This window comes from Dendronephthya gigantea, unplaced genomic scaffold (assembly GCF_004324835.1).
Source record: "Dendronephthya gigantea isolate DGI-Jeju-01 unplaced genomic scaffold, DenGig_1.0 000098F, whole genome shotgun sequence".
Classification (NCBI taxonomy): Eukaryota; Metazoa; Cnidaria; class Anthozoa; order Malacalcyonacea; family Nephtheidae; genus Dendronephthya; species Dendronephthya gigantea.
This window is the reverse complement of record NW_021163108.1, coordinates 240,289-265,773: the sequence shown is the minus strand read 5'-3', so window position 1 is coordinate 265,773 and position 25,485 is coordinate 240,289. Positions and strand designations below refer to the sequence as shown.

General features: G+C 40.6%; 1 protein-coding gene and 33 non-coding genes across 34 annotated transcripts in view; 33 read left to right on the top strand and 1 right to left on the bottom strand.

Annotated features, from left to right (window-relative positions):
• LOC114534183 (tetratricopeptide repeat protein 38-like) overlaps window positions 1-15,700 on the bottom strand; it is a 59,857-nt gene extending 44,157 nt beyond the window's left edge. The window contains exons 1-2 of the mRNA XM_028555736.1: window positions 15,594-15,700; window positions 14,690-14,767 (exon numbers count right to left, since the gene is read on the bottom strand). Of these exons, the coding sequence (XP_028411537.1) occupies window positions 14,690-14,767; window positions 15,594-15,635 (120 nt within the window). The 5' untranslated portion in view covers window positions 15,636-15,700. The remainder of the gene's footprint in view (window positions 1-14,689; window positions 14,768-15,593) is intronic.
• Window positions 173-245, top strand: Trnar-ucg. Its single transcript has one exon. It is a non-coding gene; the product is annotated as a tRNA-Arg (tRNA).
• On the top strand, window positions 354-426 carry Trnai-aau. Its single transcript has one exon. It is a non-coding gene; the product is annotated as a tRNA-Ile (tRNA).
• Window positions 526-598, top strand: Trnar-acg. The gene has a single exon. It is a non-coding gene; the product is annotated as a tRNA-Arg (tRNA).
• On the top strand, window positions 1,091-1,163 carry Trnar-ucg. The gene has a single exon. It is a non-coding gene; the product is annotated as a tRNA-Arg (tRNA).
• Trnai-aau lies at window positions 1,279-1,351 on the top strand. The gene has a single exon. It is a non-coding gene; the product is annotated as a tRNA-Ile (tRNA).
• Trnar-acg lies at window positions 1,450-1,522 on the top strand. The gene has a single exon. It is a non-coding gene; the product is annotated as a tRNA-Arg (tRNA).
• Trnar-ucg lies at window positions 2,015-2,087 on the top strand. The gene has a single exon. It is a non-coding gene; the product is annotated as a tRNA-Arg (tRNA).
• Window positions 2,196-2,268, top strand: Trnai-aau. Its single transcript has one exon. It is a non-coding gene; the product is annotated as a tRNA-Ile (tRNA).
• Window positions 2,368-2,440, top strand: Trnar-acg. Its single transcript has one exon. It is a non-coding gene; the product is annotated as a tRNA-Arg (tRNA).
• Trnar-ucg lies at window positions 2,934-3,006 on the top strand. The gene has a single exon. It is a non-coding gene; the product is annotated as a tRNA-Arg (tRNA).
• Window positions 3,115-3,187, top strand: Trnai-aau. The gene has a single exon. It is a non-coding gene; the product is annotated as a tRNA-Ile (tRNA).
• On the top strand, window positions 3,285-3,357 carry Trnar-acg. Its single transcript has one exon. It is a non-coding gene; the product is annotated as a tRNA-Arg (tRNA).
• Window positions 3,851-3,923, top strand: Trnar-ucg. Its single transcript has one exon. It is a non-coding gene; the product is annotated as a tRNA-Arg (tRNA).
• On the top strand, window positions 4,032-4,104 carry Trnai-aau. Its single transcript has one exon. It is a non-coding gene; the product is annotated as a tRNA-Ile (tRNA).
• Window positions 4,203-4,275, top strand: Trnar-acg. Its single transcript has one exon. It is a non-coding gene; the product is annotated as a tRNA-Arg (tRNA).
• On the top strand, window positions 4,765-4,837 carry Trnar-ucg. The gene has a single exon. It is a non-coding gene; the product is annotated as a tRNA-Arg (tRNA).
• On the top strand, window positions 4,947-5,019 carry Trnai-aau. Its single transcript has one exon. It is a non-coding gene; the product is annotated as a tRNA-Ile (tRNA).
• Window positions 5,118-5,190, top strand: Trnar-acg. The gene has a single exon. It is a non-coding gene; the product is annotated as a tRNA-Arg (tRNA).
• Trnar-ucg lies at window positions 5,683-5,755 on the top strand. The gene has a single exon. It is a non-coding gene; the product is annotated as a tRNA-Arg (tRNA).
• On the top strand, window positions 5,864-5,936 carry Trnai-aau. Its single transcript has one exon. It is a non-coding gene; the product is annotated as a tRNA-Ile (tRNA).
• Trnar-acg lies at window positions 6,036-6,108 on the top strand. Its single transcript has one exon. It is a non-coding gene; the product is annotated as a tRNA-Arg (tRNA).
• Trnar-ucg lies at window positions 6,602-6,674 on the top strand. The gene has a single exon. It is a non-coding gene; the product is annotated as a tRNA-Arg (tRNA).
• Window positions 6,783-6,855, top strand: Trnai-aau. The gene has a single exon. It is a non-coding gene; the product is annotated as a tRNA-Ile (tRNA).
• On the top strand, window positions 6,955-7,027 carry Trnar-acg. Its single transcript has one exon. It is a non-coding gene; the product is annotated as a tRNA-Arg (tRNA).
• Window positions 7,514-7,586, top strand: Trnar-ucg. Its single transcript has one exon. It is a non-coding gene; the product is annotated as a tRNA-Arg (tRNA).
• Trnai-aau lies at window positions 7,695-7,767 on the top strand. The gene has a single exon. It is a non-coding gene; the product is annotated as a tRNA-Ile (tRNA).
• Window positions 7,867-7,939, top strand: Trnar-acg. Its single transcript has one exon. It is a non-coding gene; the product is annotated as a tRNA-Arg (tRNA).
• Trnar-ucg lies at window positions 8,432-8,504 on the top strand. Its single transcript has one exon. It is a non-coding gene; the product is annotated as a tRNA-Arg (tRNA).
• Window positions 8,613-8,685, top strand: Trnai-aau. Its single transcript has one exon. It is a non-coding gene; the product is annotated as a tRNA-Ile (tRNA).
• On the top strand, window positions 8,785-8,857 carry Trnar-acg. The gene has a single exon. It is a non-coding gene; the product is annotated as a tRNA-Arg (tRNA).
• Window positions 9,338-9,410, top strand: Trnar-ucg. Its single transcript has one exon. It is a non-coding gene; the product is annotated as a tRNA-Arg (tRNA).
• On the top strand, window positions 9,519-9,591 carry Trnai-aau. The gene has a single exon. It is a non-coding gene; the product is annotated as a tRNA-Ile (tRNA).
• Trnar-ucg lies at window positions 10,245-10,317 on the top strand. The gene has a single exon. It is a non-coding gene; the product is annotated as a tRNA-Arg (tRNA).
• Window positions 15,701-25,485: the final 9,785 nt, after the last annotated feature.

Below are 25,485 nucleotides of genomic sequence, written 5' to 3'. Positions count from 1 at the left end.
CGGGGTCGATTTTGATTTACAGTTTTACCGACCACATCCTTCAATGAAACATAAAAACGATACTTGTTCTCAATGACAGGAGCGTGTTTGATACTCAATCGTTGGTATTTAGAGTTTCCAACATATATATGGAATAATGATTATTTGCAAGATTAGTTGGAGGATTCTTGTAGGCCTCATGGCCTAATGGATAAGGCGTCTCACTTCGGATGAGAAAATTCCAGGTTCGAGTCCTGGTGGGGTCGAGGTTTATCAAATTTTGGAGCGGAATCGTTAAGTCAACTGATCGAAAATTTTAATAGAAATTGACTTTGCAAGCGTTAAAACCTTTATACTCCAAAGCTTTAAAACAAGGCCGGTTAGCTCAGTCGGCAGAGCGTGGTGCTAATAACGCTAAGGTCGTGAGTTCGATCCTCACACCGGCCAACCTACTATTACCAGATCTTTATTGTGGATTCCTAGAATTTTGGCGGTAACAAATATAAAACCAAACAAGAAGGAAAAAGTATACTTTTAAATGGTAGCGGCCCTGTGGCCAAATGGATAAGGCGTCTGACTACGGATCAGAAGATTCCAGGTTCGAATCCTGGCGGGGTCGACTTCATTAGATGAGAAAGAGTGGAAAGGTTTAATAGAAATTGAGTTTCCCAGCGTTTAAAACCTTTATACTCCAGGCTTTAAAAAGAGGCCGGTTAGCTCAGTCGGCAGAGCGCAGAGCTTAATAACGCTAAGGTCATAAGTCTCACACCGGCCAACCTGCTATTACCAGGTCTTTATTGTGGATTGCTTGAATTTTGGTGGTAACGATTAGAAAACCAAACAAGAATGAAAAAGTATACTTTTAAAACGTAGCCGCCCTGTGGCCAAAGAGATAAGGTGTCTGGCAACGAATCAGAAGATTCCAGGTTCGAGTCCTGGCGGGGTCGATTTTGATTTACAGTTTTACCGACCACATCCTTCAATGAAACATAAAAACATACTTGTTCTCAATGACAGGAGCCGTGTTTGATACTCAATCGTTGGTATTTAGAGTTTCCAACATATATATGGAATAATGATTATTTGCAAGATTAGTTGGAGGATTCTTGTAGGCCTCATGGCCTAATGGATAAGGCGTCTCACTTCGGATGAGAAAATTCCAGGTTCGAGTCCTGGTGGGGTCGAGGTTTATCAAATTTTGGAGCGGAATCGTTAAGTCAACTGATCGAAAATTTTAATAGAAATTGACTTTGCAAGCTTAAAAGCGTTAAACCTTTATACTCCAAAGCTTTAAAACAAGGCCGGTTAGCTCAGTCGGCAGAGCGTGGTGCTAATAACGCTAAGGTCGTGAGTTCGATCCTCACACCGGCCAACCTACTATTACCAGATCTTTATTGTGGATTCCTAGAATTTTGGCGGTAACAAATATAAAACCAAACAAGAAGGAAAAAGTATACTTTTAAATGGTAGCGCCCTGTGGCCAAATGGATAAGGCGTCTGACTACGGATCAGAAGATTCCAGGTTCGAATCCTGGCGGGGTCGACTTCATTAGATGAGAAAGAGTGGAAAGGTTTAATAGAAATTGAGTTTCCCAGCGTTTAAAACCTTTATACTCCAAAGCTTCAAAAAGAGGCCGGTTAGCTCAGTCGGCAGCGCGCAGTGCTTAATAACGCTAAGGTCATAAGTCTCACACCGGCCAACCTGCTATTACCAGGTCTTTATTGTGGATTGCTTGAATTTTGGTGGTAACGATTAGAAAACCAAACAAGAATGAAAAAGTATACTTTTAAAACGTAGCCGCCCTGTGGCCAAAGAGATAAGGTGTCTCAACGGATCAGAAGATTCCAGGTTCGAGTCCTGGCGGGGTCGATTTTGATTTACAGTTTTACCGACCACATCCTTCAATGAAACATAAAAACAATACTTGTTCTCAATGACAGGAGCCGTGTTTGATACTCAATCGTTGGTATTTAGAGTTTCCAACATATATATGGAATAATGATTATTTGCAAGATTAGTTGGAGGATTCTTGTAGGCCTCATGGCCTAATGGATAAGGCGTCTCACTTCGGATGAGAAAATTCCAGGTTCGAGTCCTGGTGGGGTCGAGGTTTATCAAATTTTGGAGCGGAATCGTTAAGTCAACTGATCGAAAATTTTAATAGAAATTGACTTTGCAAGCGTTAAAACCTTTATACTCCAAAGCTTTAAAACAAGGCCGGTTAGCTCAGTCGGCAGAGCGTGGTGCTAATAACGCTAAGGTCGTGAGTTCGATCCTCACACCGGCCAACCTACTATTACCAGATCTTTATTGTGGATTCCTAGAATTTTGGCGGTAACAAATATAAAACCAAACAAGAAGGAAAAAGTATACTTTTAAATGGTAGCGGCCCTGTGGCCAAATGGATAAGGCGTCTGACTACGGATCAGAAGATTCCAGGTTCGAATCCTGGCGGGGTCGACTTCATTAGATGAGAAAGAGTGGAAAGGTTTAATAGAAATTGAGTTTCCCAGCGTTTAAAACCTTTATACTCCAAGGCTTTAAAAAGAGGCCGGTTAGCTCAGTCGGCAGAGCGCAGAGCTTAATAACGCTAAGGTCATAAGTCTCACACCGGCCAACCTGCTATTACCAGGTCTTTATTGTGGATTGCTTGAATTTTGGTGGTAACGATTAGAAAACCAAACAAGAATGAAAAAGTATACTTTTAAAACGTAGCCGCCCTGTGGCCAAAGAGATAAGGTGTCTGACAACGATCAGAAGATTCCAGGTTCGAGTCCTGGCGGGGTCGATTTTGATTTACAGTTTTACCGACCACATCCTTCAATGAAACATAAAAACGATACTTGTTCTCAATGACAGGAGGCGTGTTTGATACTCAATCGTTGGTATTTAGAGTTTCCAACATATATATGGAATAATGATTATTTGCAAGATTAGTTGGAGGATTCTTGTAGGCCTCATGGCCTAATGGATAAGGCGTCTCACTTCGGATGAGAAAATTCCAGGTTCGAGTCCTGGTGGGGTCGAGGTTTATCAAATTTTGGAGCGGAATCGTTAAGTCAACTGATCGAAAATTTTAATAGAAATTGACTTTGCAAGCGTTAAAACCTTTATACTCCAAAGCTTTAAAACAAGGCCGGTTAGCTCAGTCGGCAGAGCGTGGTGCTAATAACGCTAAGGTCGTGAGTTCGATCCTCACACCGGCCAACCTACTATTACCAGATCTTTATTATGGATTCCTAGAATTTTGGCGGTAACAATATAAAACCAAACAAGAAGGAAAAGTATACTTTTAAATGGTAGCGGCCCTGTGGCCAAATGGATAAGGCGTCTGACTACGGATCAGAAGATTCCAGGTTCGAATCCTGGCGGGGTCGACTTCATTAGATGAGAAAGAGTGGAAAGGTTTAATAGAAATTGAGTTTCCCAGCGTTTAAAACCTTTATACTCCAAGGCTTTAAAAAGAGGCCGGTTAGCTCAGTCGGCAGAGCGCAGAGCTTAATAACGCTAAGGTCATAAGTCTCACACCGGCCAACCTGCTATTACCAGGTCTTTATTGTGGATTGCTTGAATTTTGGTGGTAACGATTAGAAAACCAAACAAGAATGAAAAAGTATACTTTTAAAACGTAGCCGCCCTGTGGCCAAAGAGATAAGGTGTCTGGCAACGAATCAGAAGATTCCAGGTTCGAGTCCTGGCGGGGTCGATTTTGATTTACAGTTTTACCGACCACATCCTTCAATGAAACGTAAAAACGATACTTGTTCCAATGACAGGAGGCGTGTTTGATACTCAATCGTTGGTATTTAGAGTTTCCAACATATATATGGAATAATGATTATTTGCAAGATTAGTTGGAGGATTCTTGTAGGCCTCATGGCCTAATGGATAAGGCGTCTCACTTCGGATGAGAAAATTCCAGGTTCGAGTCCTGGTGGGGTCGAGGTTTATCAAATTTTGGAGCGGAATCGTTAAGTCAACTGATCGAAAATTTTAAAAGAAATTGACTTTGCAAGCGTTAAAACCTTTATACTCCAAAGCTTTAAAACAAGGCCGGTTAGCTCAGTCGGCAGAGCGTGGTGCTAATAACGCTAAGGTCGTGAGTTCGATCCTCACACCGGCCAACCTACTATTACCAGATCTTTATTGTGGATTCCTAGAATTTTGGCGGTAACAAATATAAAACCAAACAAGAAGGAAAAGTATACTTTTAAATGGTAGCGGCCCTGTGGCCAAATGGATAAGGCGTCTGACTACGGATCAGAAGATTCCAGGTTCGAATCCTGGCGGGGTCGACTTCATTAGATGAGAAAGAGTGGAAAGGTTTAATAGAAATTGAGTTTCCAGCGTTTAAAACCTTTATACTCCAAGGCTTTAAAAAGAGGCCGGTTAGCTCAGTCGGCAGAGCGCAGAGCTTAATAACGCTAAGGTCATAAGTCTCACACCGGCCAACCTGCTATTACCAGGTCTTTATTGTGGATTGCTTGAATTTTGGTGGTAACGATTAGAAAACCAAACAAGAATGAAAAAGTATACTTTTAAAACGTAGCCGCCCTGTGGCCAAAGAGATAAGGTGTCTGGCAACGATCAGAAGATTCCAGGTTCGAGTCCTGGCGGGGTCGATTTTGATTTACAGTTTTACCGACCACATCCTTCAATGAAACATAAAAAATACTTGTTCTCAATGACAGGAGCGTGTTTGATACTCAATCGTTGGTATTTAGAGTTTCCAACATATATATGGAATAATGATTATTTGCAAGATTAGTTGGAGGATTCTTGTAGGCCTCATGGCCTAATGGATAAGGCGTCTCACTTCGGATGAGAAAATTCCAGGTTCGAGTCCTGGTGGGGTCGAGGTTTATCAAATTTTGGAGCGGAATCGTTAAGTCAAACTGATCGAAAATTTTAATAGAAATTGACTTTGCAAGCGTTAAAACCTTTATACTCCAAAGCTTTAAAACAAGGCCGGTTAGCTCAGTCGGCAGAGCGTGGTGCTAATAACGCTAAGGTCGTGAGTTCGATCCTCACACCGGCCAACCTACTATTACCAGATCTTTATTGTGGATTCCTAGAATTTTGGCGGTAACAATATAAAACCAAACAAGAAGGAAAAAGTATACTTTTAAATGGTAGCGGCCCTGTGGCCAAATGGATAAGGCGTCTGACTACGGATCAGAAGATTCCAGGTTCGAATCCTGGCGGGGTCGACTTCATTAGATGAGAAAGAGTGGAAAGGTTTAATAGAAATTGAGTTTCCCAGCGTTTAAAACCTTTATACTCCAAGCTTTAAAAAGAGGCCGGTTAGCTCAGTCGGCAGAGCGCAGAGCTTAATAACGCTAAGGTCATAAGTCTCACACCGGCCAACCTGCTATTACCAGGTCTTTATTGTGGATTGCTTGAATTTTGGTGGTAACGATTAGAAAACCAAACAAGAATGAAAAAGTATACTTTTAAAACGTAGCCGCCCTGTGGCCAAAGAGATAAGGTGTCTGCAACGGATCAGAAGATTCCAGGTTCGAGTCCTGGCGGGGTCGATTTTGATTTACAGTTTTACCGACCACATCCTTCAATGAAACGTAAAAACGATACTTGTTCTCAATGACAGGAGCGTGTGTTGATACTCAATCGTTGGTATTTAGAGTTTCCAACATATATATGGAATAATGATTATTTGCAAGATTAGTTGGAGGATTCTTGTAGGCCTCATGGCCTAATGGATAAGGCGTCTCACTTCGGATGAGAAAATTCCAGGTTCGAGTCCTGGTGGGGTCGAGGTTTATCAAATTTTGGAGCGGAATCGTTAAGTCAACTGATCGAAAATTTTAATAGAAATTGACTTTGCAAGCGTTAAAACCTTTATACTCCAAAGCTTTAAAACAAGGCCGGTTAGCTCAGTCGGCAGAGCGTGGTGCTAATAACGCTAAGGTCGTGAGTTCGATCCTCACACCGGCCAACCTACTATTACCAGATCTTTATTGTGGATTCCTAGAATTTTGGCGGTAACAAATATAAAACCAAACAAGAAGGAAAAAGTATACTTTTAAATGGTAGCGGCCCTGTGGCCAAATGGATAAGGCGTCTGACTACGGATCAGAAGATTCCAGGTTCGAATCCTGGCGGGGTCGACTTCATTAGATGAGAAAGAGTGGAAAGGTTTAATAGAAATTGAGTTTCCCAGCGTTTAAAACCTTTATACTCCAAGGCTTTAAAAAGAGGCCGGTTAGCTCAGTCGGCAGAGCGCAGTGCTTAATAACGCTAAGGTCATAAGTCTCACACCGGCCAACCTGCTATTACCAGGTCTTTATTGTGGATTGCTTGAATTTTGGTGGTAACGATTAGAAAACCAAACAAGAATGAAAAAGTATACTTTTAAAACGTAGCCGCCCTGTGGCCAAAGAGATAAGGTGTCTGACAACGGATCAGAAGATTCCAGGTTCGAGTCCTGGCGGGGTCGATTTTGATTTACAGTTTTACCGACCACATCCTTCAATGAAACGTAAAAACGATACTTGTTCTCAATGACAGGAGGCGTGTTGATACTCAATCGTTGGTATTTAGAGTTTCCAACATATATATGGAATAATGATTATTTGCAAGATTAGTTGGAGGATTCTTGTAGGCCTCATGGCCTAATGGATAAGGCGTCTCACTTCGGATGAGAAAATTCCAGGTTCGAGTCCTGGTGGGGTCGAGGTTTATCAAATTTTGGAGCGGAATCGTTAAGTCAACTGATCGAAAATTTTAATAGAAATTGACTTTGCAAGCGTTAAAACCTTTATACTCCAAAGCTTTAAAACAAGGCCGGTTAGCTCAGTCGGCAGAGCGTGGTGCTAATAACGCTAAGGTCGTGAGTTCGATCCTCACACCGGCCAACCTACTATTACCAGATCTTTATTGTGGATTCCTAGAATTTTGGCGGTAACAAATATAAAACCAAACAAGAAGGAAAAAGTATACTTTTAAATGGTAGCGGCCCTGTGGCCAAATGGATAAGGCGTCTGACTACGGATCAGAAGATTCCAGGTTCGAATCCTGGCGGGGTCGACTTCATTAGATGAGAAAGAGTGGAAAGGTTTAATAGAAATTGAGTTTCCCAGCGTTTAAAACCTTTATACTCCAAGCTTTAAAAAGAGGCCGGTTAGCTCAGTCGGCAGAGCGCAGTGCTTAATAACGCTAAGGTCATAAGTCTCACACCGGCCAACCTGCTATTACCAGGTCTTTATTGTGGATTGCTTGAATTTTGGTGGTAACGATTAGAAAACCAAACAAGAATGAAAAAGTATACTTTTAAAACGTAGCCGCCCTGTGGCCAAAGAGATAAGGTGTCGACAACGATCAGAAGATTCCAGGTTCGAGTCCTGGCGGGGTCGATTTTGATTTACAGTTTTACCGACCACATCCTTCAATGAAATAAAAACGATTGTTCTCAATGACAGGAGGCGTGTTTGATACTCAATCGTTGGTATTTAGAGTTTCCAACATATATATGGAATAATGATTATTTGCAAGATTAGTTGGAGGATTCTTGTAGGCCTCATGGCCTAATGGATAAGGCGTCTCACTTCGGATGAGAAAATTCCAGGTTCGAGTCCTGGTGGGGTCGAGGTTTATCAAATTTTGGAGCGGAATCGTTAAGTCAACTGATCGAAAATTTTAATAGAAATTGACTTTGCAAGCGTTAAAACCTTTATACTCTAAAGCTTTAAAACAAGGCCGGTTAGCTCAGTCGGCAGAGCGTGGTGCTAATAACGCTAAGGTCGTGAGTTCGATCCTCACACCGGCCAACCTACTATTACCAGATCTTTATTGTGGATTCCTAGAATTTTGGCGGTAACAAATATAAAACCAAACAAGAAGGAAAAAGTATACTTTTAAATGGTAGCGGCCCTGTGGCCAAATGGATAAGGCGTCTGACTACGGATCAGAAGATTCCAGGTTCGAATCCTGGCGGGGTCGACTTCATTAGATGAGAAAGAGTGGAAAGGTTAATAGAAATTGAGTTTCCCAGCGTTTAAAACCTTTATACTCCAAAGGCTTTAAAAAGAGGCCGGTTAGCTCAGTCGGCAGAGCGCAGTGCTTAATAACGCTAAGGTCATAAGTCTCACACCGGCCAACCTGCTATTACCAGGTCTTTATTGTGGATTGGTTGAATTTTGGTGGTAACGATTAGAAAACCAAACAAGAATGAAAAAGTATATTTTTAAAACGTAGCCCCCCTGTGGCCAAAGAGATAAGGTGTCTGACAACGGATCAGAAGATTCCAGGTTCGAGTCCTGGCGGGGTCGATTTTGATTTACAGTTTTACCGACCACATCCTTCAATGAAACATAAAAACGATACTTGTTCTCAATGACAGGAGGCGTGTGATACTCAATCGTTGGTATTTAGAGTTTCCAACATATATATGGAATAATGATTATTTGCAAGATTAGTTGGAGGATTCTAGTAGGCCTCATGGCCTAATGGATAAGGCGTCTCACTTCGGATGAGAAAATTCCAGGTTCGAGTCCTGGTGGGGTCGAGGTTTATCAAATTTTGGAGCGGAATCGTTAAGTCAACTGATCGAAAATTTTAAAAGAAATTGACTTTGCAAGCGTTAAAACCTTTATACTCCAAAGCTTTAAAACAAGGCCGGTTAGCTCAGTCGGCAGAGCGTGGTGCTAATAACGCTAAGGTCGTGAGTTCGATCCTCACACCGGCCAACCTACTATTACCAGATCTTTATTGTGGATTCCTAGAATTTTGGCGGTAACAAATATAAAACCAAACAAGAAGGAAAAAGTATACTTTTAAATGGTAGCGGCCCTGTGGCCAAATGGATAAGGCGTCTGACTACGGATCAGAAGATTCCAGGTTCGAATCCTGGCGGGGTCGACTTCATTAGATGAGAAAGAGTGGAAAGGTTTAATAGAAATTGAGTTTCCAAGCGTTTAAAACCTTTATACTCAAAGGCTTTAAAAAGAGGCCGGTTAGCTCAGTGCTTAATAACGCTAAGGTCATAAGTCTCACACCGGCCAACCTGCTATTACCAGGTCTTTATTGTGGATTGCTTGAATTTTGGTGGTAACGATTAGAAAACCAAACAAGAATGAAAAAGTATACTTTTAAAACGTAGCCGCCCTGTGGCCAAAGAGATAAGGTGTCTGACAACGGATCAGGATATTCCAGGTTCGAGTCCTGGCGGGGTCGATTTTGATTTACAGTTTTAGCGACCACATCCTGCAATGATACATAAAAACGATACTTGTTCTCAATGACAGGAGGCGTGTTTGATACTCAATCGTTGGTATTTAGAGTTTCCAACATATATATGGAATAATGATTATTTGCAAGATTAGTTGGAGGATTCTTGTAGGCCTCATGGCCTAATGGATAAGGCGTCTCACTTCGGATGAGAAAATTCCAGGTTCGAGTCTTGGTGGGGTCGAGGTTTATCAAATTTTGGAGCGGAATCGTTAAGTCAACTGATCGAAAATTTTAATAGAAATTGACTTTGCAAGCGTTAAAACCTTTATACTCCAAAGCTTTAAAACAAGGCCGGTTAGCTCAGTCGGCAGAGCGTGGTGCTAATAACGCTAAGGTCGTGAGTTCGATCCTCACACCGGCCAACCTACTATTACCAGATCTTTATTGTGGATTCCTAGAATTTGGCGGTAACAAATATAAAACCAAACAAGAAGGAAAAAGTATACTTTTAAATGGTAGCGGCCATGGGGTCAAATGGATAAAGCGTCTGACTACGGATCAGAAGATTCCAGGTTCGAATCCTGGCGGGGTCGACTTCATTAGATGAGAAAGAGTGGAAACGTTTAATAGAAATTGAGTTTCCCAGCGTTTAAAACCTTTATACTCTAAGGCTTTAAAAAGAGGCCGGTTAGCTCAGTGCTTAATAACGCTAAGGTCATAAGTCTCACACCGGCCAACCTGCTATTACCAGGTCTTTATTGTGGATTGCTTGAATTTTGGTGGTAACGATTAGAAAACCAAACAAGAATGAAAAAGTAAACTTTTAAAAACGTAGCCGCCCTGTGGCCAAAGAGATAAGCTGTCTGACAACGGATCAGAAGATTCCAGGTTCGAGTCTTGGCGGGGTCGATTTTGATTTACAGTTTTACCGACCACATCCTTCAATGAAACATAAAAACGATACTTGTTCTCAATGACAGGAGGCGTGTGTGATACTCAATCGTTGGTCATTTAGAGTTTCCAACATATATATGGAATAATGATTATTTGCAAGATTAGTTGGAGGATTCTTGTAGGCCTCATGGCTTAATGGATAAGGCGTCTCACTTCGGATGAGAAAATTCCAGGTTCGAGTCCTGGTGGGGTCGAGGTTTCTAAAATTCAACCGATCTTTCATCAACTTGATTACATTAGAAAGGTCGTCCACTGGCGGGGTGGGCGGGGTCCACTGGCGGGGTCCACTTCATTAGATGAGAAAGAGTGGAAAGGTTTAATAGAAATTGAGTTTCCCAGCGTTTAAAACCTTTATACTCCAAAGCTTTAAAAAAAGGCCAGTTAGCTCTGTCGGCAGAGCGTAGTGCTAATAACGCTAACGTCGTGAGTCTCACACCGGCCAACCTGCTATTACCAGTTCTTTATTGTCGATTGCTTGAATTTTGGTGGTAATAATTAGAAAACCAAACAAGAATGAAAAAGTATTCATTTAAAAGGTAGCGGCCCTGTGGCCAAATGGATATGATGTCGGATCTACGGATCGGAAGATCTCAGGTGCGAATCCTGGGGGGGAGGTGGATTCTGAGTTACAGTTTACCGACCACATCCTTCAATGAAAGATAAAAACGATACCTGTTCTCAATGACAGGAGGCGTGTGTGATACTCAATTTCGCACCGGCGTTGTTCAAGGTTGTGGTTCTCACCGGTGGTTTCGGTCAACCAAATTATTCAACATGTTGAATATTCGGAACTTACGCAATAACTATGCTTACGCTAATGTTCACGAGTGACTTTTATCTCAGCAGATAGCTCTCGTAGCTTTACGTACGCGAAATAATTGCTCTTCAAACCCAGTCCCTTACCGTCACCCTTTCCTAATCACAAATTACGAAATCCGTAACAAACGGTACAAGCATAAAATAGCTGGGGCAGGTAAATCGCAGTTAACTAGAAAATACATTATTCTAATTGGCCGAATTCTTCCATTAGCTACTGGGTGTATCAAAAAAACTGCAAATACCATAATTTGTATGCACTTTAGAATTTCAATGACTGTGCAACTAATTACGCTTCTGGGATCTTAGTTATGTTCTTAACTGAGCCATTCGTAATCGAACTCATAAGTTTAATTCACTTTGTGTGCTGGTTTTGATAACCCTGGGAAACGTATTTTCAAATCCCAGAAGCGTAATTAGTTGCACAGTCATTGAAATTCTAATGTATAATCTCGTGCATACAAATTAGGCTATCTTTAAAACAGGGAACGGGGAATGGAACGGGGAATGGAACGGGGAATGGAACGGGGAATGGAACGGGGAATGGAACGGGGAATGGAACGGGGAATGGAACGGGGAATGGAACGGGGAATGGAACGGGAATGGAACGGGAATGGAACGGGGAATGGAATGGCTTCGGGGAATGAGCCGGGGAATGAAATGGCTTCGGGGAATGTGCAGCTTGTGCGTCAGTGATTAAAACCTGTAAACGCTTCCATGTCACGAATCATGAGACAGCTACTCACAGTTTGAATTCCTTGAGGTAAAAGACAAAGCGATTACAAGCTCATAGTATAAATGCGATGTTTGCATTGTCATTGTGATGTACATTGATGTACATTAATATATAGATAGAATTTGCATGGGTGGGTTCAATGTAAATCCTCCAAAATCTGAAGGCAATTAGTATAATACTGTAATAGTATTTTTGCAGAAATCTTTTTAGTTCTTACTATGCCTTATAAAGCTCAATGTGTGTGATTAAAAGGTGAATAAAGATACTGACACAGTGTCACTTGTTTTTTTTTATTTCAGGCTATGTGAACAAGACCTCTGGACAGTTTTGTTTAAGCAGGAATAATGGTTGTGGTGGAAATGTGGTGAATGCATTCTTGACAAGTTAATGGGTTTGCTTCCAAGAATACACTGAAACTTGGAGCAACAATGACTTTGAATATAATTATGTAATTAATATATTATTATTAATCTTAATTATATGACTTTTTACCTCACATAATTCAAATAATGTTCAGATAAAGAGGTAAATATTTCACTGTTAATGGTGTAATAAATATTTTATATGTTGATTATATTCATAATGAATTATTTGTCCTGCTCCATACTTTGGCAATTCTGTTTAAGAAATCCCACCATAGTAGATCTTTTTTGAAATAGTTACAGTCAAGTTGTTGTCTAGTTTTAGTACAAAATAATACAAGTACTGCTACAATTAAACAAGGGAAAATAATAAAAATTAATTACATAAGCAAGCACATTTTCTATTTTGAAAAGGTCTATGAATTGAGATGACATGTACTAACAATTTTGTGCATTAATTAAAGACAATTGTTTATTACTGTGGGTTTTTATATTGTCCAATACTCCCATACATCCCACTGAATTCCTGCAGGTGTCTCAATCCATCAAACCAGTTTATCTTTTATTTCTATATTTAAGTCAGAATCAATGTATTCATACATTGATTCTGACTTAAATATAGAAATAAAAGATAAACTGGTTTGATGGATTGAGACACCTGCAGGAATTCAGTGGGATGTCACTGGGAGTATTGGACATATTAAAGAACCCACAGTAATAATACAATTGTCTTTAATTAATGCACAAAATTGTTAGTACATTGTCATCCAATTCATAGACCTTTTCAAATAGAAAATGTGCTTGCTTATGTAATTAATTTTTATTATTTTCCCTTGTTTAATTGTAGCAGTACTTGTATTATTTTGTACTAACTAGACAACAACTTGACTGTAACTATTCAAAAAGATCTACTATGGTGGGATTTCTTAAACAGAATTGCCAAAGTATGGAGCAGGACAAATAATTCATTATGAATATAATCAACATATAAAATATTTATTACACCATTAACAGTGAAATATTTACCTCTTTATCTGAACATTATTTGAATTATGTGGTAAAAAGTCATATAATTAAGATTAATAAATAATATATTAATTACATAATTATATCAAAGTCATTTTGCTCCAAGTTTCAGTGTATTCTTGGAAGCAAACCCATTAACTTGTCAAGAATGCATTCACCACATTTCCACCACAACCATTATTCCTGCTTAAACAAAACTGTCCAGAGGTCTTGTTCACATAGCCTGAAATAAAAAACAAACAAGTGACACTGTGTCAGTATCTTTATTCACCTTTTAATCACACACATTGAGCTTTATAAGGCATAGTAAAACTAAAAAGATTTTGCAAAAATACTATTACAGTATTATACTAATTGCCTTCAGATTTTGGAGGATTTACATTGACCACCTACCCATGCAAATTCTATCTATTATAATGTACATCAATGTACATCACAATGACAATGCAAACATCGCATTTATACTATGAGCTTGTAATCGCTTTGTCTTTTACCTCAAGGAATTCAAACTGTGAGTAGCTGTCTCATGATTCGTGACATGGAAGCGTTTACAGGTTTTAATCACTGACGCACAAGCTGCACATTCCCCGAAGCCATTTCATTCCCCGGCTCATCCCCGAAGCCATTCCATTCCCCTTCCCCCGTTTCCATTCCCCGTTCCATTCCCCGTTCCATTCCCCGTTCCATTCCCCTATTCCCCGTTCCCTGTTTTAAAGATAGCCTACAAATTATGGTATTTGCAGTTTTTTGATACACCCTGTACAGGGTGCCTCAAAAAACCCCGAAAACTATTGAAATCACCCATAACAATGTAATTGTTAGAGTTTGAATGCCTGAGCACTCTGTTGGAATAATATCACAATAAACACTCGTTCCGCGGTCAGCTGTACCATTTTCTTTCGAAGCGAATTTTTGCTTGTGGGTATTAACGCAACTTATAAAATGCTAAATAGGCCTGCAAAAATTTAAAATTTGCTAGAGAATTAATTAAGGACATGTCGAAGGTCATGGTGCTTAAGTTGTAAATTTAAATATAGTTATCATATTTGTTAAGCATATTAGTAGGTAATAAATGTCATTTGCGGGTATACAAACAAATTTTACTGTCATCATTAGGCATAAAAATGCTTATATCAAACATTTATTTATACACTTGTTGGGATAATATCACAATAAATACTCGTTGTTCCGCGGTCAGCTGTACCATTTTCTTTCAATGCGAATTTTTGCTCGTGGGGATTAACGCAACTTATAAAATGTTAAATAGGCCTACGAAAATTTAAAATTTGCTAGAGAATTAAGGACATGTCGAAGGTCATGGTGATTAAGTTGTAAATTTAAGTATTGTTATCATATTTGTTAAGCATATTAGTAGGTAACAAATGTCATTTGTGGGTATACAAACAAATTTTACTGTCATCATTATGCATAAATTTTTATTCAAATTCTTAATTTAAATTCTTACATCAAAGGTGCTTAGGCATTCAAACTCTAGCTATTACATTGTTATGGGTGATTTCAATGGTTTGGGGGGTTTTTGGGACACCCTGTAGTTAAAAGTTAACTAGGCTATTATACAACCGTCCTTCGTGTTAAATGACATTCTTATCTTAAGTGTATTCATACCTGTGTGACGACAGCATCATAAAGTTTCGCTGCTCGATCACTTGTTGTTGACAACGGTAGTCCCTCGCTTTTCCATGCCTACATCATCATTTAAATCATAAGATAAGTATAGTATGTAAGAAAAGAAATATTAAAAAATAAATCACCTGCAAAGTTACATCTTTTAAATCATGATTATAATAATATGTATAGAATACATACAGGGCCATAGATAAAGCTCAATCGGAGGTTAATATTAATATATTCGTGTTATGAATGCCCAACAGATTTCTTTTGAAAGCAATGTTCTTGATATACGGCATGTAAACATAAGCATATGAATACACACCCTCAAATTAAGCCGTCCAGCTACGATCTGATATATCAAATAAATCCTATCATTTTCACCGTTGCGAAATAGACAAATAGTCTGAATATAAATTTATCTTTATTTCGCGGTATTAAATTAAATTGATCTTTGACATTGTTGACTGCACACACAAAGAAATATTCTTGTATGAAAATCAAACATGAATCAGCAAGCTTGACATCAGCAACCTTGATACGATACTCACGACATAGTATTGAGTATAAGGGAGGCTTGCAGGCAAAACACAATGAAACGCAATGAAACATGCGTGCGATACAAGCATCAACATAAATAAGCATAAGCAGAAGACCTCAACAGAAATTTCAAAAGACAATATTCTTGTTTTGTCTTCTTTGTATGTATTTACGTTGTAATGTTTGATCTCTATGCTATGCAATGGTGAAAACAACCTCAAACATTCAAAATTATCGGTTTATAAACAGATGCAATTGACATATGACACGTGTATTATATATATACACGTTTCGACATTATAGAAAACAAAGGCGCAATGTAAATTCAGCAAAAGATAACTCAATACAAATATTTACTAACCGACAGGTCTCGCCATTCTCGATTTCGACTTTGGCCAAACATTTACAAAATATGATCCGTGCTATAATATTATTTTCAGTCAAGCAAGATAAATTTATGCAATGGACAATGGGTGATTGGGCAGACTAAAACATGGACGGTGGACTTCGGGCGATGCGCGCTTCTGAGTTCTGATACCAATTACCCGCATTTCTAATGCTGCCCGCGCTGCTCTCTCCCTAATTTTCCCGCCCGCTCGCAGTATTATGAAACGCCTATGGTAGCAATTGAACGCGTTTATTTCTGAGATATTTGTTTGATTGTGTCGACTAAGCGGTACTATAGGGGTGCTTTCCTTTAAGTGGACTAAATGGTGAAAATGCATTCTCCGTGTTGGCCTGCTGGGAAAATGTAAATAACGATAATTGATATGCTTGAATGCAGAATTTTTGAAACACTCTACTGAAAAATCTGTCTGTTCGAAATACAACAGGATCCAACCGTCCTGCACGTTTTTACCGTACAAAGGAAAGCACCCTTATTTTTATGTCATGTTCGCCAAGGATCTCATACATACCGTGAGAAATAGCTTTTTGTCATCTTGAGGACGAACATGGTATACGATATAGCTGAAGCAACAGTCTGATTTCAAGGGTAAAATTAATGTATTTCTATTCAGTAAGACTATTGCCAGTGATTGGGGATTTATTGGTAAACCGGGTTGATAATACAAAAGTTCTTTCGCGGATTCACCTAGCTTTTTTCATACGCACGTACACGGACGTACAGCCTTATATATCTCATATTTGAAAAAGCTATAGTCAAATAAATCGAAAGAACTTTCCGCATATTTTAGTATGTATTTGTCAGTTGACGCATTTGTGCAATAATAACCATTTGTAAGTCAAAGACGACGTAAAAACGGCGAATAAATGGCATGGTGTATTTTTTGTCGTTTTTTCACGTGTCAAACATGACGATGAAGGAACTGAACGGAAGCTAATTAGGCGTAAAGTTTAACCAATTACAGTGCAAAATTAAACGGTCAATGGGTAACTCTCGCCATTTTTCAGGGGGGGTGTTCCGCAATTTGCCCGACTACCCCGAAAATTGCCCGACTTTTATTTCGTCATTCATACTCGTAATCTGTAGTCTGTATATATAATACATTCACAAATTGATTCAACATGTAGTATACCTTCAGATGCATGCACTGTGCGTGAAGTTGTCATAGACAACAACAAGTTCACATCGACTACATCATTGGGCTTATATTGATTAACACCTAATATAAAAAGACTTACTGACTAAAAATTTAACTGAAAATGTTATCCAGAGGCAATATCATATACGTATATAGTCTGTGGAAAATAGACTAATTTCAATTATTGTCAATTGTGAAAAGAAATATGAATTTCTATTTTTCCTCTTGCCGAAAATATCAGTAATGTTTCGCATGTCACTCTCGAGTGTTCTGTTTGCGTAGACATGCACGTTTAATGCAAATATATAAGCGCTAGGCTGCTCAAACGGTCTGGGCCCATCTTGGAGCGAAGGTAGGTCTTTATGCGGCGTAAGTCGCTTAACGATCTCTCGGGTGGGCATGATGTGGCTGGAATTGTCGTCAAAATGGAAAACACCTTATAGAACACTGGTGAAACTTCATGAAGCCCATTTTGAAACATGAACTTAATGACGGAAGACGCATGTCTTATCTCTTCAGGTTTGTTCTGCAAAAAAATCTGGAGGATTTCCAGCATTAGTATATCCACGATAAAATCATCCGATTTAATCAAAATATCCAACGAGAAAGTTTGGAAATGAAACCCTCACTCAAAAATACCGGCATACGGAATGGTACAAGAAATATCCATGGATAAGCTATGAAACTAGAAGACAAGGGTGTATGTTTTGCTTCCAAAGAATTTGGAAAGGACGACTCCTTAAAAAGCCAAAGAAGCTATCTAAACATGGGAAATCTCAGAAGCATATTACGTCGATGACCAAATGGGTATTGTCTAAGGCCAACCATTTGATGAACACATGCGTTCTAAAGGAAATGGACAATGCTCATAAGATATATGTTTTCAGCAACCGACAATACCTCCAAGTGATATAATCGGGTGTCTGATGTATAATGTTGCTATAGGAGGACATGAGGAAGATAGAAAACGTATTTGGCAGGTCTCTGATGTTAACAGAGAAAATTTCCTTGAGCTGCTTCATTTTATATGTAAGGATTTGCCATGGGCCATGGCTAAAAACGAAGCTCCAAACTCAACATAAAGAGATATTGAACGAGTTCATTGAAATCAAGTCGAGCTTGGTACTACAGAGGATTGCACGTGATGTCAAAAGCAGTGGCCATTACAGTGTCATTGTTGACGAGATGTGTACAGTGCGGAGCGTGTATGTACAGTAAAAACGTTTCCCCGTATACTTTAAGTGCATGTATTCCTTCAAATAGATACATATAGTCTAGCTTGTGTTCGAGTTTTACTGTTAAACTCCGGCGACTAGTGGCGAAGCAAGTAGCCAGGACGTAGACCACGAATTGAAGAGCCGTGTAAGTGCTAAATCGACACGATTTTCGACATTAAAGAGCAGGAAAAAATTGCGAAATGTAGACTTAAATTTTCATTATTTCTACATTCCTATAACAAATGCTTGAACTTTTTGGCACTATTGTCGGACATTTTGGGGACAATTGGATCATATGGACATCAATTAGACTTTTTTGAACTCTGCATGAACAGCAGAATTACTGAAAGTATGCAATTAATAATGTTTTCTTGAATGGTCTTGAATGTCTTCAGAACAATATATCTAGGTATAATCCAAAGAAATAGAGGCCAAAGCTCAGGGGCAAGATGCTTGGCAGTATGATTTTGGTAGTATGATGTTGCAATTTATTATCACTAAGCCATTTACTGATATTTTTTAAATCAGAATTCAACATATCTACTAATTCATCAAAGTTATCCGACGACGCAAAGATTTGAGTGTCGTCTGCATATATTCCAGGGGTAGTAGATTTTAGGTACTCTGGTAAGTCATTGATATACAGCAGAAACAACAGGAGACCCAGAATGGAACCTTGGGGAACTCCACTTATTATTTCTTTGCGAGTCGATATATAGCCATTCACATAACACACCTGCTCTCGATTAGTCAAATATGAAGCAAACCAAGCAAGTTCGGAGTGTTTTATTCCAAACTGGTTTTTCATTTTTATCAGTAGAATTTCATGATCAATTGAGTCAAAAGCTTTTCGAATATCTAAGGAAACTATACCAGTAATTTTACCCTCGTCCATATTTTCCAACCATTTATCACACATTTGAAGAAGTAGAGTTAATGTTGAGTGTTTTGGTCTAAAGCCAGATTGAAATTTTGAAATCAGTAAGTTCTCTGACAGATAGTCATATAGTTGTCGAAAAATTTCTTTCTCAAATATTTTGCTAACAATTGGCAGAATGGAGATCGGACGGTAATTTTCACACTTTCTCCTATCTTCGGATTTATAGATTGCTTGGACTCGCGCTATTTTCCAATCATTGACAAATTTCCCAGTATATAATGATAGATTAAAAATGGCAGTCAGTGATGGAGCAATTATATCCGCAGATAGTTTAAGTACTTTTGCTGGAATTTTATCGAGTCCCGTAGCTTTAGAAACTTTTAGAGATTTTAGATTATTTGCAATTTGATCAATACTTAGACCTGAGAAGCAAAATGTTGAACGGCAAGTAGAATCCTTAACATTTGTTTCGTAGGCAGCGTTACAATTTGACAATTTGTGTCTCTAGAAAGAATAATTTCCAAATTTGCCAGCTATCATTTTGGTCATTAAATTGGTTCACATAATCCCAGGGAACCGTATTTAAGTCTTCGAGAAACTGTCGTTTATTAAAATTTTTAAAATTTCGAAATTCCTTAAAGGCTTGTTTTTTCTTTGGAAACACCATTTTTTTGACAGCAAAAATTAGGTTATGATCGGAAATCCCCAAATTAATTACTCCATAGTTAGAAATACTCTCAGGATTGTTAGCTAGAACCAAGTCAATTAAGGTTGCAGTTGTTTTAGTCACCCTAGTAGCTTCACCATCGAGGGCTCGTCGATCGTGCCATTGTCGAAGTCGGCCCGTGAAAAGAAACCACCATTAAACATTCTTTCGTGGGTCGAGTGCTTCAATAGCTATATACATCGGTGATGGCTACATTTCACCCCCATCGGGCACGTGATTTGCTGGCTTACATGGCTCTGATTATTCGGACGGCTAAGCGTTTCGACGGTCGGGCCTGGTTCCATTACGATCGCGCCTTTCGCCGTGAAGCTGAAGTGAACGACCTTCGGGACTGGAGTACCATGCGCACTGATCTCTACAACTTTCACACGTCAGCGATGAATGCGCGTTTTTCCAGTAGTCGCCGCTCGAACGTCGAGTCTACGCCGTTGGTGCCCCGAAGCGAAGCGAGTGGGAATCCTAGTAGCCCACAATTCTGCCTCTCGTGGAATCAAGGGGCGTGCATCTCTCCGCGGTCACGATGTAGATTTCGCCACGTTTGCAACGTCCCAGATTGCGGCCAGTTCCATCGCCGCATCGACCACGACCCACCCGCACCTCGCGATAGACGCCGACCCTCCCCCGACCACGCTCGCCATCGCTCCAGATCTAGACGTTGACACTGGTCACTATAGCACCTTGCATCGTACGTTATTTTTTAATTTAAACCCAGTTAAACTGTTTACTAACCCCCGGGACTCGCTGGCTAACTCCCCAATCAATGTGGACAACTTTGAGATGCAATTGCTTGGTCACTCAGATAGAGTTATAATAATAATAATGTTTAATTGATCAATTTTTGCAGTCTTACGACTGAATTGCAATTGAATTTACAGGCAAAGAATTTTAGATAAAATATGGAATATGTTTACTATATTTACAACATGTTGCTATAAAATTCTATTAAATTTAAGATTACTGTAAAATGTTCCGCTACGATAAAGTATTAATACTAAGACTATACTAATATGCTTAAAGTTTTGATTTTTTCGCATAATTTGGGATAAAAGAGTTCAATAACCTATTCGTATTAATAATGGGAAGATTAAATCTTGTTGTTGAAGTTGAGGTTAACTATGTCATTTCTGGTCTGCGCGAGGGGTTTCGCGTAGGTTTTCATTCTAATTTAGTAAAACTTAAATCTGCTACTAGCAACTGTCCGTCCGCACTTGAACACGGCGAAGTAATTGATCAATACTTAACTACCGAAATCCAGGCGGGTCGAGTTCTTGGCCCGCTGGAAAACCCACCATTTGCGAATTTACAAATAAGCCGTTTTGGCGTTATCCCAAAGAAAAACAGAGAAAATTCGTGGCGCCTTGTTCTAGATTTATCCCACCCTCTTGGGCACAGTGTCAACGACGGCATTGATAAGAACGAGTTCCCTGTTTGTTATAGCAAGGTTGACGATGCAATACGTTTAATCGTCAAAGCCGGAAAAGGCGCGTTGATGGCAAAAGTTGACATTCAAAGCGCATATCGTATCGTTCCGATCCATCCTGACGACTATTACCTTTGCGGAATGAAATGGCGCGACCATTATTTTATTGATCTCGCGTTGCCTTTCGGGCTTCGCTCTGCCCCTTACATTTTTACCAGTTTGGCGGACTTGTTTGAGTGGATTCTTATTACTAATTACCTAGTTCGGGATCTCTTGCACTACCTGGACGATTATTTTACATTAGGCCCCTCGGCGTCACCCATCTGTGCTAACTCGTTACAAGCTATTCAACGGGCAGCGAATGACACGGGCATCCCCCTGGCCCCGGACAAGATCGAGGGTCCTACGACGTGTTTGGTCTTCTTAGGAATCGAACTCGATTCCCTGCGAATGACAGCGCGCTTGCCTCCGGACAAGCTGTCTGATCTGCTCACGCTTATTCGGCGGTGGGCAGAAAAAACGTATTGCAAGCGCAAAGAGCTAGAATCTCTGATCGGCAAACTCAATCATGCCTGCTACGTTGTCCCGGCGGGCCGAACATTTTTGCGCCGCCTCATCAACCTACTTCGAGACTCCAAACGTTATTGGAAGTCTATTCGCATACCCCGAGATTGCCAACTAGACCTAAATGGTGGTCGGAATTTCTACCATCCTGGAATGGCATTTACTTTTTTGACCTCCCTGATTGGGCTCCCCTGCCCGATTTTGAACTGTCCAGCGACGCGTCGGGAAAACAGGGTTTTGGGGTATTCAATAATGGCGCGTGGTTTTGCCAACACTGGCTACCCGCTCAACAACCGTTGGGCATGGCGTACAAAGAGCTCTACCCCATTGTAGTTGCGTGTCACTTATGGGGGCCAGCATGGGCCAATAAGCGCATAAAATTCTGGTGTGATAACCAGAGCGTGGTGCACATACTACAGTCAGGCACGTCTAAAGATAACAACATCATGCACTTGGTTCGTGCCCTTTTTCTGGTCTCCGCAAAATTTAACTTTCGAGTTTGTGCAGCGCATGTCCCGGGCAAGACCAATGCGATTGCTGATTCTCTCTCCCGTTTTAACTTGCAGGAGTTCTTTCGCCTCGCGCCCGGCGCTCATCCCACCCCAGTGGAGGTACCAGCGAGTTTGCGAGCACAGCTGACCTGCTATCTTTAACGGATTACACCAACTCCTTGCTATTTCACGGCCTCGCCAAATCTACTCAACGGACATATTCAGCTTCGCAACGCAGATTTTTGGAGTTTTGCTATTGGTCGCGCCTTATTCACGACAGCGGTTCACCTCTCCCAGCCAGTGAGCACACGCTTATGTTGTTCGCCGCGCACTTATCTCGTTCTCTCAAAGCCAGTTCAATTAAAGTATATCTCTCTGGAGTTCGGTCTTTGCACATTGAACACGGTTTCAAAAACCCCCTAGAGAACTGCTTTCGTCTGGAACGAGTGCTGCGGGGCATAAAGAGATTACAAGGGACTGGGACTCAAAAACGTTTACCTATTACGATTTCGGTTTTACGAAAACTTCATCAGCTAATCGACCAGACAAAGTATATGGACGCGTTATTTCGGGCTGCTTGTTTGACAGGCTTTTTTGGCTTTCTATGGTGCGGCGAGTTCACAACACGCTCATCGCGCTTTGATACTAATCTCAATTTGTCCTTGAACGACATCCAAGTTGATAAGCGCATTAACCCTACAGTGGTATTAATCAATATTAAAGTGTCTAAAACGGATCAGTTTCGTAAGGGTCACGTTGTGCGTATTGGTGCGTCCCGAGCAAAAATCTGCGCCGTGCAAGCCCTGATGAGTTATCTTCATCTTCGGGGCAATAGTCCAGGACCTTTATTCGCCCTTCCAAACGGACAACCTTTATCGCGTGACAAGTTTTGTACTTGGCTCAAAGAGGCGATGTTACGTATCGGCGAAACCGGACATTATTCCGGACATAGTTTTCGAATTGGCGCCGCAACCACAGCCGCCGCAGTTGGCATTCCCGACCATTTGATCAAAACACTTGGCCGCTGGATTAGTGACGCGTATCAATTGTATATAAGAACACCTGCGGCAACCCTAGAGGGCGTAGCTTCCCGTTTGGCAGTTTAACACGCACCTTGTCAACACCTTTTGACATAAACACGGAGTTTTATATATGCACTGCACTAGTTGTTGTCAATGTATTCTTTGGGTTATAAATAGTAATAATTGTGGTATTAATAAAAAAAAAAAAAAAAAAAAAATCAAAAAACAAAACACCACGAAATCCTGTCTAATCGATCGTCTTTTCCGTTAGTATGCGTCGGTCGTTGTCGTGCCCGACGTTGTCTTTGGCCGCCAGCGCCTCACACCATATAAATTCGGCTAGTATATTTTCTCGGTCGTCTCGCCAGCCAACACCATCATTTTGAGCCTATATCGTGTGCGTCTGCGTTTGTCGTTCCTGCGGTGAGTCGTTTCCAACGATAGCGCATTATCTTAGCAAATCTATCTTGCGTTTCCGCAGATAGCACAGTTTGTCGTTTGTATCCAACGACAGCGCATTATTTTAGCAAACCTATCTTGCGTTTCCGCAGATAGCACAGTTTGTCGTTTGTATCCAACGACAGCGCATTATTTTAGCAAACCTATCGTGCGTTTCCGCAGATAGTACGGTGTGTCGTTTGTACCCAACGACAGCGCATCATTTTCGCAAACCTATCTTGCGTTTCCGCAGATAGCACAGTTTGTCGTTTGTATCCAACGACAGCGCATCATTTTCGCAAACCTATCTTGCGTTTCCGCAGATAGCACAGTGTGTCGTTTGTATCCAACGACAGCGCGTCATTCTCGCAAATCTATCTTGCGTTTCCGCAGATAGTACGGGGTGTCGTTTGTATCCAACGACAGCGCATTATTTTAGCAAATCTATCGTGCGTTCCCGCAGATAGTCCTGTGTGTCGTTTGTATCCACCGACAGCGCATTATTTTAGCAAATCTATCTTGCGTTTCCGCAGCTAGTACGGTTTGTCGTTTGTATCCAACAACAGCGCGTTATCTTGGTCAATCTATTTGGGCCATCCTCTGGCCGGCGCCCTAGCTCGCGCTTCGCTTGCGAGGTACTTGGATGGGTGATGCTTGCAGCATCTCTTGGTTGGCAGTTCAAGATACCATTGGCATGGATCTTTCCATCTTTCCCTAATCCAAGTACCAGTGCTAGTTCCCAGGCCACCTGCGACCTTGCTTCGTTTCCGGGCCACCTCGGACTACAGCTTGCACCTAACCTTCCAAATTGGTAAGTAAGCAGTGGGGACTAGGGTTAACCTAGATATTAAATGAGGTTATTCAATAACCAAAGTTAATAGCGAGGAAACCACGCGTGATCCGGAAGTTAGGTGTTCCTGTCGAGGTGCGCTGCGTCAGCCCACGTGTTATATTGCGTGCTCGCTCGCGTTGCGGTCATTAGTTGCTCGGCACGCAAAGTGTAACAAGCTTAACAAAAAGTTTAAAAACCCGCCGTCCCACCCTGTTCAAGAAAGGTAAGCAGCATTAGTTACCACCAATTACATTGGTGTGATGGGTGCAAGCTATCCGAGTGTGGTTGGCAGTTCAAGATACCATTGGCATGGATCTTTCCCTAATCCAAGTACCAGTGCTAGTTCCCAGGCCACCTGCGACCTTGCTTCGTTCCCGGGCCACCTCGGACTACAGCTTGCACCTAACCTTCCAAATTGGTAAGTAAGCAGTGGGGACTAGGGTTAACCTAGATATTAAATACGCTTTACGAGGATTTTAAAGTTACAGAGGCTAATAGACGTAAGCTACCTTGTTATTTCCTTGCTTAAATTGTGTCTATACTGTTATTTAGTAGTGTATGTATTTTTTATGTAGTTTCACCGCATTTTGTACAAACATATTAAAGAAATATTGATGTATCGAAGTGTGACCTTCATATTGTGATATTGAACAGTACGAGTGTGGTTGACACTTGCGAACTCCGTGTCATTATTGACTCCACGAGTCAATGGTGGCATGGGAACGCGACAAAGCCAAACATTTACATGGACTCTTACAACAAAGACAAATAGCATATTTTAAAAACAAATATCCATGTTACCAAAAAATGTTCTATTTTGTTAAACATGGTCTACTGCTCGGGGCCTGTATTTTCGCTTGGCGGAATTTTGCGCCCAAACAATATTTTCCGCGCGGAAAATACTTCAACTTTGTTGCGCGGAAAATGTCGCTACGCGCGCAAAATTCTACCTAATATTGTTAATACTCCTGTTGTGATTCGTATGTTAAAATATTTTTAAAACTAGCTGCTTCTAAAGACTTTGACTTCAACGAGCTGCAACTCGCAAAACAGCGTTTTCTCCTTTACCCTTCGACAGCGGGAAAAACACTCCCGACGACACTGTAAAATGGCTATTT